Raw genomic sequence first — 22064 nt, 5'->3', positions numbered from 1 at the left:
AAAGTGGCCCCTCATCTAACTCGTTAAATCCAATATTTTTAATCTGTAACGAGTCTCATGACAACGACACCAGAGAATTTTCATTAATAAATCTTACAATTTCATAGATGAGCAAGTAAATTGATTAAAAATGAAAATGATTGATCGCGTGTCCCGCTCGCACCTGACACATCAGCGATTTTACTACGGTACTACGTAGTGATCAATCATTGCCGAGTGTGACAGGTCACCGAACTACCGAGCTTACGTACGTTATATTAACGACATGATACCGTAATGAATAAAATTATAAAGACAAGTGTAATGCAGCAGTTAATCATGTGATAATGACGTCAGAATTTTAATGAAATCGATACATTGAATTGTATCGTCATGGAGTCATGCTCGGAAATATGAATGTGATTTGCATAAAGGCATTCATAAATGGTGGCTTTTTGATTTATGCGTGTTACAGTTAAAGCGTGTATTTTCAATACATTCATTGACATGATTATTGCTATTACTGTCACAAATATCAACCTAATTTGGGTGGTATTTGGAATTACTTATTAATGATTATGTAGGTATGTGGTTCTGAATTACTAATTATTACTTGAATTAGAGAATAATATTTTAACTTGAGTTCGTAACATAATGTGTCTTTGAACTTAAGTTTTATTAAAGCCTCAATACGTGATTTCAAAATTATTATGGTTACATTTATTAATTAATGATCGGTCTTTAGAAAGAACAATCGTCGTCGCTCTAACACTTTTAAAGATACATAAAGTCATTAAAATTGCAAGAATCTTCAGTGACAAAGAAAAAAAAAGACATTCATACAAAAACAAACAAAGAGGCCGCTCTCTTAATTACACAAACAACACTAATGATCAGTCTAAGCGTTTTTTCGCGTCATGTAAATGAACAAGATGGCCGTCATCAATCACCGCTTCCGTGGACAGATTAAATAATTCTCTCTTACCCTCGCTTCTACGAAATTCCTTCAGGGATGTTGCGGAACATTTTCTTCACGGACTATGAAATATTCTGCGGTAAAACTAGCAAAGTTATTATAAGACTGTTAGTGTTTTACATTGTAGCTAGTTAGTAACTAGCTTTTACAATGTAAAAACTAATTAAAAACAAACTCACGCCTGCTGTTGGTGCAAAGTGTGAAGGTTGAGTTACGTGTAAGTAGATATATGTAACGTTATAGAGTTCGGTAATTTATGTATGTGACGCTTAATATAATTTCTGAAATGGTAAAATTCCGAGAGCATGTGACTGAATGCTTTGTGAGTAAATAATAGAAAATATAATTGACAATAAAACACATTTTATATGCAATTTGACTCTACATTGTAACATTGTAAAAGGATATCCCCATATTATTTTGAGTGTTATGACAAATGAGATACAAAATAGCGAATAATTAATTTGAAACTAAACCGCAGCAGAGAGTATTAAAAAGCGCAAAATAACTGGTTCTAAGCCATATACATAAACTTGCTACAGTCTAATTAAACCCCTAATAGTCTACAACTTTCATCTTCCATTCTTTCCAGCAAGTTTTCTCTTAAATTAACCAAAACAAAAGGAGGAACACTATTCAAGTAAAAACACGTGCATATTTTTTACGTTGGTACTCGTAATGCGAAGTTGTCTGATACAAATGAGAAATTCCCGCGCACCTCTACCACGCGACAGCGGGCGATACCGACATTTTTCACAAAATTAGGCGTCCCCAGAATATATTGCTCTAGTAAAAACGTATAATTACTTTTCTTGAGAATGCTAAACTTGTACTTGAACATTTGTATAGAAGCGGGAGTACTCCTGTAGCGAATGTGCAAAACAATTTTAAAAGATTTATTCTGGACTGATTAAGAAAGTAATGGAGTTTTTCTTTATGAAATCCAATTATTATTAGCAGACATTTTCAAAGTATCCCGTGCGTAAAAAAACTGACTTCTCAATTAAATTATCATCATGATTATATTTTTAAATCAATTGTCTACAATTTTATCGCTGAAACAAAACGTAATAATTTTAGTTAACAGTTTGTTTTAAGAAACAAAAGAAAGCAATCTCCAGACAGTAGTTATATTTAATACACCCACAAAGCAATTTAATATGTCTATCTTCGAGTGCTTTACTGTTGTTAATACGTTGTTGTTCGGTTTTAATTAAAGATTGCTAGGTCTGATTGCTGCGTGCATCAACCAAATGATGGTGGGGAGATTGTAAGACCTGTTCCCGCGGGAGTCCCGGCCTCTCCCTGATTTTTCCACCGTCGACTCATGCACTCTCTGATATTGTTTCCAATGAATTTGTGGTTTTGTTTCCCACTGTACTACTGTTTTATGCAACGGAGAGTGCAATTTTAAGATATTGAAATTTAAAGAAATGAAAATGGAATTTCCGTGCTTCTTTTGTTCTAGTCATATTTTGAAATGTTTAGTGCTGAGAGAATATCTATTTCAAGACAATGTATTTGCACTAACACAACATAAATGCTGCGCTTTATTATTTTCCTAGTAGAATAAACCAAAGAAATACGCATAAGTGACTTTTGACATCTAAAAATGTAGGCATAACAAAATAATTGAGAAACATTTTAAATTGAATATCGATGATTACTACTCGACCTTGTCAATGTCAATTGCATGATGGTTCCCATCGGGGATCCGACCAACTTTTTGATTAATCGATTTAGACAGATTTTTGAAAGCTTTAGGACGTACTAGTAACTAACTAACCTGTACTATTTAATTCTACCTCAAAACAAACATGATAATGAAAATACTAATTGCACATTTAATGGAACAGGAATTCCTTCAATATAATTTAATGTCACACACGAAAATAGTAATCAATCAACAAAACAATTAACGACTAAACTGTTCTAAGTCGTAAGCCGACTAGCTTCTCTTTGTTTACCCACATACGGCAATTTAACTAATCTATAGTCCACAAGACGACATTAGACCCTTGGCATAGTAACTTGTAAACCCCGCGTTGTTTCCCGCTCGGCTCAGACGGCTCGCTCGGCGGTTATCTCGCAGGATTACAGCCTCCGTATCTTAACACAAAGAGTCCCATCAGTAATTACTCCCCCATAGCAGGACACATAACTAAAACTTCATTACGACCGCAAAATACAGAGGCGTATTTAGATATTTTAATTTTATAAATTTTCGTTATTTCAAATGGTTTTTGTCGGGTTATATCAATACAGCGTGCTCTTTAAATAATCGAGAAGAATAGAGCTTTACAATTAATCGGAAGCGGCTTTAAATAAAAACACGGCACTTCTACATTTTAGACACTTCAACTAAACTAAAATTTAGTAAAATATTTCTAGAACTCTGTGAGTAGTGCATCCTGTCAACAACGTCGACTCAAATCGTATTCGCGGCTTTTAAATATCATCTGCTTCACCATGTAAAGGAAAGACATTTAAATAATAAATTTTATTTCATTTTAAACAAACACGTGCAATGAATATTAACGAATAAAATCAATTGAACACAACAATACTTTTGTAATGGTCCGCTTCATCTCAATTCCGTCCCTGTAGAATAAGGACATCACTTGGAGAGTCGAAATATTTCCCCATTTTCTTTACAACAATCGGCTATTGAGGGCCATAAGCGCTTATCGTGATCAAAATGTGCGATGTCAGACAACTAATAGTCCTCCTATATTGAAAGAGCTGAAATATTCACTCATTACGTGTGTATATTGCCCATTCCTTATTATTTTGTGTAGTCAATGCGCACCATTTGTTATGTCGTGGTGAAAAATGACCTGTAAAAGATAGTTTTCTTACCGGGCATGTTGTCGGGAATTTATGAGCGGCTCAAATTCACTTTGTAGTCATAATTTCTATGGTATATGAATATAATTTAGATAGTATTTAAGTATTTCGTTGAGGAGGTAAAATGATAGTCTGTATTAGTCGTATTAGTTTGTAGAAAGTCTAGTATCGGCAAAGTTCTCGATGCAAATTACCGTTTTGAATTAACACGATTAAAAACTTATCTAGCTGCAGACTTAGATTTTTCACAAAGAATTTTGATTTTTTTTTAGATTTGCTGTATAGTATTTGGAGTTACAATTTCATCGATTTTTGTGCCTGTTCAAATTTCACAAACATTACTCAAAAGCTGCACATTTTCTCACGATATTTTCATCAAGTGATAATCATTTTATTATCTAGTGCATGAAAATGTACACACGTATCGCTATTGATTGATATATTATCTACTTTATAAGGCAAACCAGGGTACCGACGAGTAAGTATGCTGCGATTCTATTTTTGTACTATTCATAGAAGCCATGACATAAGATGCGTTGCCACATGTAATGACTGCAAGTGAGGATTATATCATTCATATCATTACTGTATTAGTGTATTTACACAAAACAATCTATGCTGCTATTGGAAGTTATAAACTTTCTGTGTACAAAATTAACATTATTTACATTCAAAGATATTTAAATAAAATCACGATCTTTTTCCTTTGTAGACAGATGTACAATATTTTACATTTTCTATTTTCATATGTTATGACTTATAGGGATATACATATGATCGATGAACGTATCAAAAACGTTAGATGTAATATAATTAATTATCTGTAAAAACTCTATAAACATTTTTTGCAGAGTTTTATTTAGCGTTAAACATAGCTACTTACTATACCAAAACAAGATTTTCTAAGCACGAGCAAAAGGGAATTCTACTAGCAAATATGGCAAAAACACTCAAAGAAAAAGCTCAAGCCATGAATATGTATGGTTTTACTAGTTAAGTAATGTGTTTCTCGTCGCAGTTAATCCTTGCGCGCCTTGTTCGGCGAGGCTTGGCTTACGAGTACTTACTACAGTGTGGTTCTTGTCTATGACGTATGGGTAAGCTCAGTGACACGTGCTGTAGATCTTCAACATTCCTGCCTCGACGGGATTAAGATGATGCCTCGATGGGACTTAAGTTTAGTCCGGTAGAGGTACTTACCTATGTATTAATGCAGCAAATTGGTTTTGGAATCACTTTGTATTTTAAAGCTGTTTTTATTTATTTTTAGGCAAGATTGTTGTTAATTTATTCGCGTTAGAAATTATTTCAGCTATTTGCCGTTATTAAGTGTATTTTTGCATAATAATAATTCGATATAACTGCCATTATTACAATAATTAATTATTATTATATCCAAATTCAAATAGCATGTTCAATTAACGCACATGAAACGCAATGAAATATGGATCCGTAATTAAATTCAATACCGATATCTAACGACGGCCATGTGTACAATAAATTCAATTTTTTGTTCCCCATTTATGACACAGCTACATCCGCTATTTATCACATGGGAATTTTCCTGATACCATATTGCTCGTAAAGTGTATAAAACATTTTAATGGCGGCGGTGACCAACATCTAAACATACAGAACTAATTAATTGGATGTAAACCGACACAGGACGGCCCCTTTCCCCACTTTTCGACATCATTAGGCCCATATTTTTTGCCGGCAAAAACCTTGACAAGTCCCAAAAGCGAACCCCTATATTCATTGGAAGTAGAACACGTCAAATAACCACGTAATGAAACACTGAACAAAATATTGCCAGTGCGTGCAATAAAATCGCCCGTTTCATTTATAATCGCAATAACGATGACTGATAAAAAATAAACGACCTCATAACATTGATAAAAAGCCATTTAGATTTGAATTATTGACAAAAAGAATTCGCAGTCGGTAGGATTCGAACCTACGCTCCCAGAGGGAATCTGATTTCTAGTCAGACGCCTTAACCGCTCGGCCACGACTGCCACAGCTATGTGGTTGAAATAACAGTTGACTACGGTTGGTAAACTTAATTAAAATTAGAAAGTTTTATTTTGTACTAGAATGTTCATAACACTTATTTTAAATAATAAATGATTATCCAATGCGTAATTTTATAATCATTAACATTTAAAATATTTTCAAAAGATGTCTTTCTTCTGTATACAACTTACAAATATTTTTAATACTTTTCTCTGCACTTAGTAATTATTTCTACTAACAGATATATTTTTTTTAATATTTGCTTTGATTTTTTTAAATCATGGTAGGGATCGCTTCTATCACCGAGCCAATAGCTCACTCCCAATAGTTATCTATTCAATAGTGTCAAAACTCATATAAAAAAACGCTATCGAATAGATAAACTACCGCTAAATGTACTCAGAAACTGGGGGTAAGTAGACTTTTAAATGTAATTCTTGACGCTAGGCTATACCAAGACCAACAGCTAACAGCACAATTTATTGTTGATATAATAACCATTTAGTTTACTTGCACGAAGTAATTCAAAGAGATTATTGTAGGACTACAATAACTATTATCGCGTATCATAAACTCACATACAAACAACTTGTTTACTCATCTGCCAACACAACATTGTGTTACCAACTTTATTATACGTCATAGATTGTGAGTTCGAGCTTATTATACGAAATTTCGCCACGCGTCTCAAGCGGCGCCGTGGCTTAGTTGGTTAAAGCGCCTGTCTAGTAAACAGGAGATCACGAGTTCGAATCTCGTCGGGGCCTAAGAGCAATATTGTCTACAATGTCAGTACTGTTCTGAGTTGTCTATTTTTATTCATTTTATTAGTTTGTATTTAGTACTATTTAGTGTTCAGATGATTGGACATTAAATAATTCTTATTATAGTTGATTTGGGCAGGGAGAAGTAATTTATTTTTGGCGATTCATTATTATATTCTTATAGAATTATGAGAGTTCAAAAGTGGACTACCCATGCTGTACATTAGTGACTGTTGCTCGGTCTAGGGTTTGAATCCCGGGTTGGGTCAAAACGTCATTAAACGGATTTTGTGCCAAGAAATGCTATGTTATTATGCGAAGTAAGTTAAGATTTACAGACAATACTCATTTATACTTCTACCTTAATCATTTTTCATATCCTACTTCACAAGCGCGGCTTTACTAACATTGAAAATGGATGAAAGGTTGTACAATCTTAGAGGGTCACTCTTTAAAAGTTATAAACTCTATATTAGACCCCGTTTCATACTTTAATCTTGGTAAAGTATATTTTAATCATTTCTGCATTTTGTATAAATAAATTTGTTATCTTTCATCACCTTCAAACACAACAAGGGTAATAAGGAAACACGTATAGAATAATAATCACTCGTATATTCACATTTGTGTTACAATATTTACACATGTACAATTTAACTGTTGCCCTAAATATCAGGTCAAAGTATCCTACTAATATTTGGAGAACATTGTGACGTTACACCTTGACATTCATATTACCAACTTAAGATATTTTTGGGGTCAATTTTTACCAGACTGTTTGACAATCTTTTGACGTACAACCTGCATTGTCTGTTAGAAACGTCAAAATAGTTTCTTAAATTAGGTGATGGGACGATGGAATAACCATCTTTTGCCTTAGAGCAAACGCGCACTGGAGACTTTTGCCACCATGACTATTTATTTTATCACGGTGACAAAAGTCATCAAAGTCAGAAAAAAAGTCAAGTATGTATTTTTTAAGCATTAGTAATATGAATGTCAAGTTTACATAAAAATTGGTGTCGTATAATCTCTAAAATTCCAAATTAATTAATGAAATATGTGTGAATATCTTTTATTATATTTTAATCAGTACTTTGTTCTACATTTTATCTGATAAAGCACACTGCCCTACATTCAATAATTCAATTCTAAACATCTATTCGAGTAATCAAATTATTATATTGTTCACAATTTGGGCAGAAGTAATTCTATAATTTTTTTTAAGTTTTACCATTTTGGTACAATTTCTTAATAAGTTAAAAATCATGAATTTTAATCCAATTTTTAAAATACAGATTAATCATTCTACCATTCGTTCGTTATAAAAGTCCACAGGTAAATAAGACATTCAATTAGTAGAATAATAGACAAGGTATTGTGCGGAAGAAGGGTTTATTAAATAGTTAATAGATAAAATTGTTTCTAGACCAGTCTTAATTAATTATAATACTCTAACACTTAATAAACGTTTTGATAAACTCTGAGGCACATTCAATATTACGTATAATACACTTACTATCACTATTTATAAATATTTACAAAATGTATATCTAATATGGCAGTATTGAGGTTTTAAACAATATTAAAATTACGTCAATCTTCTATCTGGAAAAGCGTAGTTGTCTTAACTTTCCAACAGTTATAAGAGAACTGAGTCTTGACATTGGGCAATAATTATCACACATTTTGGAATTTATACGTAAATAAAACGGGTACTTCTACCAGCTGCTCATTAAATAAAAATTCGCTGAAAGTTTTCATCTTGTTCAATAAGACACTCGTAGAAACACTGTACTGACGTCGATTTCACTCATTAGATGAAGATTGTATTTATAAGTAGATATCACTTGGTAGCACATAACGTTGCATTTGCTCGCCACATGTATTAATAACAAATAACAAGCGAAGGAATGAGATCATTCTAATTGCCACGTTTAAGTAGTATTGAGCAATACATGGTATGATTGTACTCGCTCTACTCAAATCACCATGTTTGGAACTATGTAATCTGTACGATTTAATTGCCGCTCAATCCAACGTTTTGTACTATCAACTGATTTTGTAGCTGTAATCAAATTCGAGGTCAAGACAGTAAATCTACGGAACGCGAGTGCTAAGATGAAAACCAAATATGAGATAAGTATGTTAATCAAATAATTTACAATTCAAATAAACATAAAATCAGTCTCTTAAGAATTTCACTTGTCACCAACACTTTAGTCACTCGCACTTGACGATAAGGCCTCGTTCAAACGTATCTCACTAAATAAAGTTTACTTAACACTTTATTGTCGTCTTTGGATGTCTTTAAAAGGAATGGTTTACACGAATCTTGTGAGTTGCGTGTGAAAGTCCCGGAGGAAAATTTGTAGTTGCGGCAACGTCGGCCGATCGTCAGGCGACATCGCCCAACAGTACGCCATCACAGCAAACCTAAAGAAAAATATAACATTATTACAATGTACAGTATGGTATAGGCGAATATAAGGGACACAATATATGATGTAAATTGATCAACACTACAGAATAAACTTGAATTTATACTCACAATTCATCAGGGCAGTTGGCTGGCTGCTGCAACCGGTAGCCGTCTCTGAGGTACGCGGCTACTTCGAAAGGATCCACTTCAGCATAGGGTTGATGAGCCAATGTAGTGAGCTCCCATAACAGAACCCCCAATGCCCACACATCAGCCGCTGGACTGAACTGTCTTTTTGTCAAAGCTTCTAATGCTAGCCACTTAATAGGCCTGTTTTCGTTGTCCCCTAAGCAATGGTAATCAGCAGGGAACAGATCTCGTGAAAGAGCATTGTCTGCAATCATTACTCTTAGATTTTCGTCCACTCTGTTAAAGAGAAAAAGATAATTGTGAGTACATGACATGAGTTTCTAAAAACTTTAATTATATTATTATAAGTTACAAGAAAACCATTCAACTTACATGCAATTCCTAGCAGCAATGTCTTTATGTAAGACATGCTGTGAGTGAAGGTAGATGAGACCATCTAATGCATGGAGAGCCATCCTGACGACATGCTGAGTAGTCAGGGGCGGTGGGGGAGCCCCTTGTGCTGTACCGCCCAACGTAACTCCTCGGCACGCCAAAAGGAACTGTTTTAAATTCCTCCAGTTCGAATTCCAGGGGTATAGTAAGAATGGAGCCGTCTGATCTTCAATGCTTACTCCGAGAACTGATAATACACGTTCGTGATGGAGTCCATATAACATACAACCTTCTTGAAGCAGCAGTGAAACCTGGAAATGACATGATAATTGAATAACAAGAACAATAAAAATCAATAATCCAACAAAAAATGGTAATTATAGCTACCTGTACTTGAGAAGCATGTTCAGCCACAGTCTTTACGAGCACTTCTTGTTCTCGTGCATCTTCGTCGGCGTAGGTGCCCCTGTACACCCGACCGAAAGTGCCTTCCATCGCAACCGAGCGCAATCTGACTCGGCATCTTTGTATGGTCAGCTCGGCAATTCGTTGTTGTAAGTCCCTCGCCTTCTCTTCAGCAGCCGCAGCGGGTAGTGATGTAGGTCGGCGGTAACTGGTGTAGCTGGCGGCGGACTTGCACGAGGAGTCAGGTAAAAACGCATGAGCGTCTTGTTCGTCGCTCCTGGCTCGCCGAAGTTTCCTCGCTCGTGCTCTACAAGCCGCAGCGGCGACTACGGCAATTAAAAGCGCTCCGCCAGCACAACCGGCTCCCGCGTAGAATATATCGGCGGAGGTAGGCGCGTGTGGCACACTATCCACTCGAACTGCCGTTCTCAACGCCTCTTTAAGGCATATCTTTTTCCGTTTAAAATGCAAAGTAGTGGACGAGGAACCAGTCGACACGTTTAGAGATATGGTGACTTCTACTTCGGCGGCGACAGTGTGCGTACAAGGCAAGTCGACCCGCCATGTTTGTGGCTCCGTCGGCACGTAGCCCTCGCTTGAAATATTAAAGGTCGGCGGGTGCAGCACGTCCACAGCACGCACCCCGTTCTCGTTAGTTTCCCCTAACTTCACATGGAGCGTGTACGGTAACTGCAACAAAATAAGATAATTCGTGACTTGTCCGGGTTTTGATACTTAACCTAAGAACACATGACACATTCCTAACGGTAAAATCTCATCACGATGTAACTGTATCAGTGCAGGCAATTGACGGACACTGGCACGCAAGTTGACCCTAAACGGTCCGTTGGGGATCCACACCGTAGTCGCCGTCTGAGGAGATCAAATGTCGTCTGTATCGCCGTGAGAGCACGAGCATCATTCCTTTATCGGAAAATAAACAACGTACTCTGACTATATTAGCATATATGTAGACGAGCAGTCGTTCAATGTGCTTTATGTTTCCCTTATGTGGATGACATGAACATATTGTGACACGCCCGGGAGGTATGCGGTGCAGATGTCATGTTTGTGGGCTGCGCAGGGTTTGTTTTAAAACCAGTTATTAAATATTATGATCACGGTTTGCTCATTATCTAACTAATCACTGGGCGGCGTTATATGAATTGTTAAACAAACAGCATTCGCCGCGGGCCCTTTGCCTGTTCATCAGACATGCATTACCGCAGAGGCGTAGCGCGGCCGTCGCCGTTCATAAAGTGGCGTAGGTGCGACACCGCAGCCGCTAATTAAATATTATCACTCGGCACTCGGCGCGCACAGACAATAGTGGCGGGGTCGCTCATCGGCGCTAGTTAACCGGTTCCCAAATATTTGCTCGGCCTAGTCAAAGGCGCCGCCATATAAATAAGGGAGCCGAGCGACCGGGGGAGGGGGAATGGCAGATCTGATAGTGGCGGCCGCACAAAGCACACGGAGATGCTGATAACGAACGAAGGGCCCGGCGCGTGATCGCAACCGAACCATACGCAGCACAATATTTATTTTCCAAATGCTGAGAAGACCTCTACTGATTGTAAAGGAGTTGGTCCACCTACAAGCCTGTTAATCCAGCCCAGCTTATAATCATAATGATAATGGAAGGAGCGAGAAAGGAGCAATAGCCATTTACATTAAGCGCTACACAGAGTTAACGCCGTCAGATTGTACAATGTACAGACGGCGGCGCCATGAATACATTCAAATTGATGAAGCATCCCGTAATCTGGCGAGCGTGTTCGTATGACTTGCAAATTGGAAACATCCTAAATAAGCAGATGTTTTATTGACAAGTTGACTGAACTTGTTTGCGGGTACTTCGGATGTAACTTTTGTTGTCTGAGTATTGAATATGTAAAGTGGACGTCGCGTCGTAGTTGCGATCAATGCAACCGCTGAACTGATTTCTTTTAGTCTGAGTTGCCGTGTGTGCTGACGGCTGCGGATAAAATAAATGAATGCACATAATATTTGGTTAGGGATGCAGAGCCCAGGATACGTAGTGAATAAATGTGCTTCGTCGTCGAGAACGGTCGCCGACAACATTAGCATGAAAAGCGATACCATTTGAATTAGAGCTAAATAAGGAATACCAAACAAGATGCTTTTTGAAAAGTATAATCAATCAGAAGTCGGCGCAGGTGTTGCGAGGGTAATGATTTCAGTCTAAAGCAAAACTTGCCCAAATTCAAGTGTGGGGTCGCAGCATTACCATAAGAATGGTTCGTTTGCTGAGCACCAAGCAAACATGACCGGCCCCTGTACCCGGCAACTTGAAAGAATAAACTTTTCTTTCCAAGTTAATTACTTCTATCGAAGTTAGTGAGCAGCGTGCTCCGCAAAACAGCAAAAAGATAAAAAGCTCATCCGGATCGAAAGGAAAACGACTCGCTAATTGTGAATAAAGAGTTGTTGACTTAGGACGTGCGGTGAACGATGATCGATTTCGCATTCGTTTCGTGCCACGCATTACCATAATAGTGCGATTGTTTCATCAAATCGATTGTTCGTTTAAGCGCCTACGGTCGTATCTATTCCTATCGAAGCACTCTGTGTTTAAATAACATTTATTCAAGTTTATCCTTTAATAGCCAGTTTTATTTATTGAATGTTATTATCGAATTATGTTAACGTCTTTCCTGAAGACGGTCGAATAGAGAACAAAGGTTTATTTAAGCACGTGTTATTGACTTTGATACCGAATATAAAAAAATAATTTAATATATTTACCGGTTTCCTGGTGAGACTCTGCCACGTGAAGTGTAGCTCTCCGATGGTCGCAGGCACTGGCACGACGAAGTTGAGGGCGTAGAAGTTGATCTGACCATCGCGCACGTAGAACAGTTCCGCTGTTAGACCTGATTGACAACAGAAAATAAAGAAATTAAAAAGAGTATTAAGTGTAAAAAAAATATTATTTCGTTTCGGGCATTAAATTGAGAATTCTCTTAGAATTTAAGACATGCGTTATTCTCTAGACTCAATGCTTCATTATCTTCATCGTCTAAACAATAATCTTAGCAACAATAGCTCAGAATAAAGAAAAAAATCTTTATGACGAGAGAAATATGACGCCAACCAGTCTGTACAATCGTACAATGATTTTCTAAACACTACCGAATCTATTGAGAGTTTCACAACAAATCAGTACGCATCAATATCGTACAATTTGACGCAAAAAGTAGAGAGTGCACGCGCACAATGCTGCGGCGAGATCAAAGAGTTGTGCACAAAGAGGCCGCGATACGACGCCCGCGCCACCTGTCCACAAATCATGAGAACCTGGTTTAGAGAAAAAAAAACTCATGTTCAGTTCATGGCCAAAAATTGACTACCGTGAGTTTTTTGTTAGCGAAATTCGGTTCGGTTTAAAGAAGCTTGTATCTGGGTGAAGCTCATTCTTACACAGAGCTCGAATCGTTGCTTTCTGCGGTACACAAGTTTATTAACATATACAGAGTCCTTTGAATAAAATATAAGGAGAAAAATGTGCTCTTGCATATTCTTGTAATGTCGTTCGCTTTCATATTTCCAGCGGAACCGCAGCTAAAAATACCAGAAGCACAAAGCAAATTGAAAACTCCCGAAGCCACTTACGGTTACGGCAGACTCAAGTTCCTAGTAGCATTCCTTTTTCGTTTATTGCTTTCGCGAAATGTTGCGGGAAATCATTTTGGAACAGGAAGGCAAGTTATACGGGTTGAAGACTCCTTACAACATGATATAAAAAACCTTAAGACTGTTCCTACTTCCTTTGTTTCTTTGTAATATTTTGCTCAACAGAAACTTGACATCGTAGTACAATGCCTGGCTAACTGCTAACATATCCTTGGTATTACTACACATCTGCTTCTATAACACAATACCAGTGAAATCTCGAAGCTTAGCCCTTGTATATGACAGTAGCACATGAGATGAGCAATGTCTTTGTCAAGCCATACATAACTATGTACCTAATGCGAGCTTCCTCGGTGGGTCGGACATGTTTCTCCGAACTACTAGAACGTCCACTCATTATACGTGCTCGTTAAGGACCATATCATGTTCAGGGATCGTTCACTTTATTATTTTTAAAACAACATATTTCGGTATCAAGTTGCTTCTGTGTTATGATTATGTTTTGAGTTCGTGTATTAAAATATGGATTAGCTATTCATAAACTGGTTTCTGATTTGGTGTGACAATCCAATTTTAAGTTGAATGTATAATGAGGTAGAAATTATTTTTAAATATCATATCAATTCAGTTTTATAATTTAAATTCAAAGCAAAGCAATTTAATAGGAAATATTCATTCAGTATTGCAAAACGAATTGCAATAAATTAAAAATGCATTTGAAATTTTTCAATTAGCTACGAAAGTATTTATTAAGCTTGGAACCGTATAAAAAGCCAATAGAAAACTGTATCCATTCAATAACTTCACTTATCTTATGCGTTAGAAAATAGTGTGATTAAATTTCAAAGTAAGAAGCTACTTAAAACAAAAATTTATCGTCTAACATAACATGTCACATTTGTTATGCTCATCATAGTCATAAACAAGTTTAAATATTGTGATGGTATCACATAAACATAGATACAGGACACAGCGGTTACGACAACAGTGTTATTAGCTTATTACATAAACTGCTATAACGGCTATTAGCTATTAACATAAAATAATAGCGTCCTATCTAAACATTGGTAACTTCGGCCGCACATGCAAATGAGATTCGGTTCACATTGAATGTGATTATATTAATAATTTTGTCGCTGTTAATGGGTATTTGTTTATTCGAGGCGTGATAGCAGCGATTAGCTGGCAACAAGCGACAATAAAGAACGATATCATTTGCATACGACTCGCTCGCATCGACTCTCGACAAATCGTTGAGCTGCGCAAGAGTCGGGCAGCGGTACACCACCACTAGGGTTGTTACTTGTAAGATTTTCCTCAAAATAAGAGATGAAATTGATGAAGTAAAACATTTAGGTAAATCACAAACTAAAACAAAGATATAGGTCTATTAGGTCTTAAGATAGGTTAGTAAAAGAGTACTGGGCACTCTAGTACTTATTCATATCTATGGTAGCTACTGAGTCACTTCTGAAGTGACTTCTACTGTGAGCTAGGCGTTTTATAAAAGTTGTCGTTTGTTATTTTTTGTTCATTGTTCTATATTTGTTTACTTTTATGAACCATCGACGCTCGCATCGCTTTTTTCGTTTATGATAGTATGTTGGTAACCCTAACAGGTTGGTAATTTACGACTGTAACCATCTACACTTTATTATGTAATATTTTTTTATTTAATTGACGGCTCCGATTCGAGTGGGCGTTATTTATTGATTTAAAGCTGCTCAAGAAATGAGCTGGCCTTTTAACATTTTGCTGATAGAGGTATGTGAAAACACAATAATATTCTAATAATATACCTAACTAAAGATAGATTTGATTTACCGTTATTGCGATAAATTTTGGGAAAACGAATTTAGTTTTGCCTAATTTCATATGTTAACAACATCCATAGATATTTTGAACAAAGTGGTTTCTGGGTGATTATAATAAAAGTTTTAAAATAAAAATAATGGTAGGGTTAAAGAACTTTCTAATAGTATGTAATTTATTTCAACAAATTCCAAGACCGGTGGTACTCGCTTATCTAGTGAAGATATCTCTCAAAGTTAAGCCAATACCTGCATGCTGTTAATAGATTGTTTCCACGAAATCGAACCTCAATCTGGCGGAGTTAAGAGACTCAAGCACCACGTCAGTTATCTCAAACTTTTACGAGACGCAGTAAAAAATAAATACGTATGACGTAAAGCTGTTCTGTTACATTCCCACATAGGTAATAAGCAGCGAGAGTGCTACCGTGCGCGGTGCGTTTGATGCCACGTCGGCGGAGCAAAAAGAACCACTTGATACGACAAATAACTAGAGATAACCGGCACCCGCCTCCGCCGGCGCCCGCTTTTTTCTGCTTATTCAAACTAATTCCTCGAGACGCTAACGGCTTCTTTTGCCTGTTATCGCGGATTCCTACATGCCAGTGTAAGCTACCAAAATTCTAATAATAAAATTTAATAACTCAAACCCCGACGAGTGCGCGCTGAATCGCGTGCTCCTCACTATTGACGCATTCTACATTCGCACCTCGGAATAAAAGCCTTCATTACATTCGTACAAAAACCCATTTGTGAGGAGTAAAATAGAAAGACGCACAATGGGCGCGTTGATATTTCGTATAGAAAGTTCCCCTCCGAAGAACGTTGGATGTAAAGATTTTAGGGCACAACAGAAGCTTTATTGCGGAATTATGCGGACGAGGTGTGCAAGAAAATAAAACAAAGTGCAAAGGTGTCGGTAAAAATAAAGGTGTGACTAGGGACGAGCGAATATTACTAACGCATTCGTGATCGCCGCCACACGTTAGATTATTTGTTTATCCGGTTAGGAGCATAGGTTAATGTAAATATTTATAGAAATCCCAATATATTTCATAAATTATGAGAAACACTATTCATAAATATCATGCGAACGAAATGAGCGTTTATAACACATACAACATCGATTTATTAATCGTCAAAACTAGTTTCGGATAACGTACAAATTATGCTAATCTCACTATCAATAAATATTGATTAATCGACACGGTGATGTTTAAATCTAATTAATTAGTCGATATTATAACATTTAATGTTGTGGCACGTCACTACGGTACAGTTGTGCGCTGTTATAAATGCACTCGAGTCCGTCGAGGGTACATTTCATAGGCGGGGAAAAATGTCGTCGTTTATTATTTCTCCCACACATTTGCATTATGAAGGCGCATACATTTTGTACGATAGAGGAAACATACAACCGGCCGGAAAACCGCTAAATAAATAACTGTTTACCATTTTACTACGTTACCACATCCTATAACTACGTGTGATAATAGATACCATAAAGGATGTTATAATGCGCTGAGAACAAGAGTGAGGTGTAAAATAAAAAGGTTTATTTAGGCAAGACTTGGTAGCGTGTTATGTAGGAGTTTGTATAATTTCATATCCAATATAACCTCAAGGTGTGAATTGCGAGAATTAAATATCTGCAGGTGTTTTACTATAAATAAATGTCATCTACTACATTAACATTTTCAATTAGTAAACTGATAATTTTACAAGCAACGGAAATAAACAACATTATTGTTATTGCGTAGAATGTCTTCTTAAAACTTACTTCTAATAATAGAAACGGTCTTGGAATATCTTAAAATGTTCAACATGAAACTGTACTTATTTCCATTCTACCGGCGATCGTTGACATTTTTGTTAGGTGACATTATTGGTTGCGCCTGCGCCGAATAGCCATTTTACATTACCAACACGTTGTAGACAGATATAGCCCGTTATAAATCTGCGACACTGCGACACGACACGATCCAAATTTGTCGTCGTTTGTCGAGCTAATTGTAAACAGCTATAAAATATGCGATCGAAATGCGATCCAGATATTGTCGTAAAAGACGCTCGTAATCGGTTATTTATCGCCACTATATCGAAGTTCATAAAAATCGAAATACTTACATACATCCTGACATGTATTGCAAAGTTATGTTCAGTTTTATGTGTCTGGAACAATAAATTCTTATACGAAGAATCGACGATGCTTTGAGGCAAATCCGTATTTTACACTTATCTTATAAAACTTATATCAACATTAAACACGCCAAGGAATATCTAAAGTGTCATGTACTATCAGATACGATTGTATAATTGTGATATGCAAAAAATAACAAAGAATCCTTTTAAAAAACTAAATGAACTACATTACACACAACCACGACCGCACGAATGTCGCACAATAATTACCTAAAATAGTCAATAAAAAGTAATATATTGTGTTACTGTAGTTAGCTATTGGACCGTTGATAATTGCGTAATGGTATTTGTCGAAAAACCGTCAGACAAAAGTGTAGTCAGGTGTAAAACTGAGGTTTTCAAAGTTACCGTTCCGGAAGTGAGGCGGGTAATGCGATAGCTCATTGTTCGACAGTCGTATGTCAGACTGCTTTGTCCCTAACAAGATTTGGCCGAACGTCTTGCGATCAAAGCTCATCTGCCACACAAAAGCCCTGTGAAATTAAAGTCTGTAAGAGAGCCAGGCGCGAAGCTCACTTTATTTTTAACGACACTAAGGTAAAAAAAGAGTTGTGCCAAGTCTTTTCATTGTGGAATAAACACGCAATAGGTTTTTTTATTTGTGCAACGAAATCTGCATCGGTATTGAATTGGCGACAAAGTTAGGATAAATTTTTAGGTAATGTACCTGTTCACTGCAAGTGATTTTTATTACACAGTCAAGGGCTGTTTAAGTTTTTAGGTGACTTCATAAAATACAAATAAACACTGCACCATAAAACTAACAAAAGGACCGCTTCTAGACAATCTGTTCGCAATTTCTTTGGAAAACATTTCGTATAGTCGGCTCCGGACCGATTTACGAGCCAACTTTATGTCGGAGAAATATTGAAGAGCCATATTTTACGAATCCAATCGAAAAAACAGTACGTCTGAACTGACGTAGAAGAATAAAATATAGCTCTTTATGTTTATAAATAACATTAATAAGCTTTTAGCTTTATGTACGTAGATTTTGGGTCAACAGAGTTCTTAGAAAATAAGTAGCAGAATGAAATGAATTGACATTATTTTTGATAAGATGTTTACACGGAGCCAAGTACATTTAATAAAGAGAGCTGTGCGTTCTCCCCAAAATCAAGGTGCTATACGGGCGTCTTGGTGAGGGTGTGAGAGGCTGGCGGGAACGTCTCGGGGTTAGATAATGTGTGCAATAATCACCGCCATGTTTCACCGCCGAGCTGTTACATATACCATTTGCCCCGACTCCCCCTACGTTTAATTACGCAGTAATGCAACAACACGTGCATTCATTAAACAAATTTATTGAATTAATCACACCAACATCTTGACAATTTGTTAATATTAACTGAATACTAAAATTTATTGTTATTCAGGCTTAATTTTCTCGAGAGAATTTAACAATTGTACTTCAAAAATTAAGGTAACCTATTAAACGTTACTAGTTAAGCTCTAAGCGCTTTCGTGTATTATGAGCAACATAATTTTTCTATGGTTAATAGCGGTATTATAAAAAACTTCAAAGCTTAATCTTATCAAGCAATCGCGTAATTATGCAAACAAAACACTCAGAAAAAAGTCAAAGGCATCTGTAATGAATTAATTCGAATGAAAACGAGCAATTAATTGAGGTATAATCACCAATAAGCGTGATATGCGAGCCATCGTCCATATCAAGTGAATTAGCTGTGGTTTTTCTTTTATCTCAAACGAGTTCCGACTGACGGAATGGCTGGCGGGCGCACGCCATCCATTGCAGAGTGGCATAAGGACATAATTGGAATTAGCGAAAGTGGCGAGCGATGTACGACAATTCGCCGATTGAATAGTCGAAATGTTAAAAATATCCCGCAGCGTTGATTGATGCGTCTTTTTGCCCGCGTGCCCCTCCGTCGTAATCCCGACGAATTAGTTTGACAGACGGAATCTTTTCCTGATTTTTTGCGGCTGAAATACCACATGTTTATTGGGATTCTCGTCTTAATGATGTGTAGCGGTACGGAAACTTGGATAGTGACGTTTCTTACAACATTCAGGCGTATTCTGTTAGAACTTAATTAATTGGAGTTTTTACGCCTCTTTCAAGTTACGATCATACCGCGAGCGCTAAGGCGGGAATTCCTTTGATTAATGTTCTACACAACGATGTTTAACAAAAAATGGTTCAAAAGGTTTAAAAAATAACTGTGCCATACAGTAGCAGATTAAGGATCTTATGCAATATGCTGCTTAATTATTTACAAACGTATGCAAAGCGGAGTGTTTATACTGAACAATATAATTATCATGCGATTGTGTAAATAACATAAACAGTGTTGTTCGCTGCGCATGCGCCGACGGATCTACGGGAAGAGTATACAGGACCCACCTGTCTCTGAATCAAACTACGAAAACGTTAATATCACACTCACTGTCAAAACAAGTTCTCAAGTTTTAAGCTATATGTAATACATTTTGTGTCTAAGGTTAACAAACTTAATAAGGCTACAGTTATCTTCTTCAACTCACTATAAGAACAATAATTATGTTTCATCAAGTCGTTCAGTGTGTCAAATGTATTTATCATCAGAACCATCTAGTAATTGTAAATAAACTGTATTAACTGAGACTATTATCTCATTAAATGCAGAAACATATAACAAACCACAATGGCGACGTAAAATATTTTTAAACACACACAAAGAAAATTGTGGAAATATTAAATAAGAGGAGTGTGGAAATGTATGACATCACGTGCGCACAAGTCAACTCTAGAGAGGAAATTAACTTCAACTTAGTTGTGTACTCCTCACATGATATTTATAACTTCGTGATTCCAAGCGAAACTCCAGTTAACTTAATTATAACTTGGAGAAGCCCGCAACAACACAGCTCTCCTTATCTGTGTCAAACTTAAATAAACAAAAATGTATCTTTAAATACGTTACACTACAAATAAAGGACGTGACGTGCTGTTTAAATAAACCAGAGCTACCAACAAATAAGATAAGCGCCTGGCTCATATTTCAACTAAAATTGTTAGAAGTATTTGTTTCCGTTAAGATTAAACTAATATTATTCCTTGTTTGAAACAATTGTGTATCACGAGAAGTCGTGACTGAGTTAACCAACCGTCGTGTTAGCCCGCGGACCGCAAAACACAACATCGACGAACTCTACCACTTCAGGAAAATGTCTAATAGCCCCGCTGAAAGACCAAATGGTTCTCTGGTGCACTCCAGACGCAACGTAAAACTAAACAAAAAGTTACCCATTTCATTCGTCAGCTCCACGGAGCGTCGTGTTGGTTGTGACAAACAGCAGCACGTAAACTAGAAAAAACTGAGCACGAACCCGGCCGTGACGCGCCTGTAAATGTCGCGAGATACAACCCTCCCGATGAATTTGTGTCTTGTATCGTTTAAGTTCCGATTACCGAGTCAGTGCACGTGCACCAACAGTACACAAGACAACGAATTTCTCGGGCTTATCTAATAGATTACTACAATCCTTCCGATGGGGTTATCGCACGGTAGCCCTTGCGGTACAATATCGACGCCTTATCGACTGATGATTTATTTTTGACTTATCGTCGCTCGATAAGAAACGTGTGCAAACAACGCTACTGGAGTTTCCATTTATTTGGGAAAATGTTGAGCGTCGTCAGATGTACAAACAAACAGCTGCACTCGACGGAGGGCCACCGCGTTCCTGAAAACTCCCATTAGTTTGTGTCAGGCCAAATCAAATAGAAACTGTGTGCGGAGTGGAGGTGTCCAATAACAAAACACACGAACACGCTTGTCAAACAACGCTCACCAAATATTATCCGACCGCCACACTGTATTATGTCGTGGATTTGTACTAACACCACCACTGTACGGGACAGAAGCACCACGGCGGCCACTGTTTGCTTTGGAACTTAGAAAGGTTATAACGCTCGCTACGAGAAAAATATTACAGAGAACCAGCAAATATATTCTGACATTTTGACACCGTCTGTGCGTGTGTTGTTTGAATACAAAATAAAATGGAAAGAAGGAAAACAATACGTAAGGGCAGTTTAAAAATCGTCTGTTGAGCGAAGGCTTGAAGAGAGCAGTTTGTGAAGTGCACTCGACGAGAGCTCTCAAACCGAGCGTCGACGCCAGCCTGCGTGCTTAACCTGCCCTGTTTACACCCGGCGAACACCTACGTATCGTAATATCGTATCATGTACACTTGGAAACATAAAGAACCATAAAAATACTTTATAGTGGGAGCTAGCTCGAAAGAACGGATTAAAAAAGCGATACTGAACGCCCCGAACTCATCGAATAAATTAAAAGCTATCGAAAAGAATCGCATACACGGCCTCGTATTATCGAGTTGGCAACCATTCGGAATATAATTTGAGCCGCCACCGCCGTCAGTCATAATGGAAATCATAAAATTTTAAACATCGCCCGTAAAGTAAACAATGGGCAAAAAGAGCAAAATGT

At 37.0% G+C, this 22064-nt stretch overlaps 1 protein-coding gene and 2 non-coding genes across 3 annotated transcripts in view; 1 reads left to right on the top strand and 2 right to left on the bottom strand.

Moving 5' to 3' along the window:
• Positions 1–5738: 5738 nt before the first annotated feature.
• TRNAS-AGA (transfer RNA serine (anticodon AGA)) lies at positions 5739–5820 on the bottom strand. The gene has a single exon. It is a non-coding gene; the product is annotated as a tRNA-Ser (tRNA).
• Positions 5821–6511: 691 nt separating this feature from the next.
• Positions 6512–6585, top strand: TRNAT-AGU (transfer RNA threonine (anticodon AGU)). The gene has a single exon. It is a non-coding gene; the product is annotated as a tRNA-Thr (tRNA).
• A 594-nt stretch (positions 6586–7179) lies between these two features.
• The window catches only part of dnt (tyrosine-protein kinase Dnt), a 36292-nt gene continuing 21407 nt past the window's right edge, over positions 7180–22064 (bottom strand). Inside the window, exons 2-6 of the mRNA XM_076113481.1 lie at positions 12704–12831; positions 9917–10624; positions 9527–9840; positions 9134–9430; positions 7180–9018 (exon numbers count right to left, since the gene is read on the bottom strand). Of these exons, the coding sequence (XP_075969596.1) occupies positions 8907–9018; positions 9134–9430; positions 9527–9840; positions 9917–10624; positions 12704–12831 (1559 nt within the window). The 3' untranslated portion in view covers positions 7180–8906. The remainder of the gene's footprint in view (positions 9019–9133; positions 9431–9526; positions 9841–9916; positions 10625–12703; positions 12832–22064) is intronic.

This window comes from Anticarsia gemmatalis, chromosome 1, assembly GCF_050436995.1.
Source record: "Anticarsia gemmatalis isolate Benzon Research Colony breed Stoneville strain chromosome 1, ilAntGemm2 primary, whole genome shotgun sequence".
Lineage (NCBI taxonomy): Eukaryota > Metazoa > Arthropoda > Insecta > Lepidoptera > Erebidae > Anticarsia > Anticarsia gemmatalis.
The sequence above is the reverse complement of the archived record's forward strand: the minus strand, read 5'-3'. Positions and strand labels throughout refer to the sequence as shown.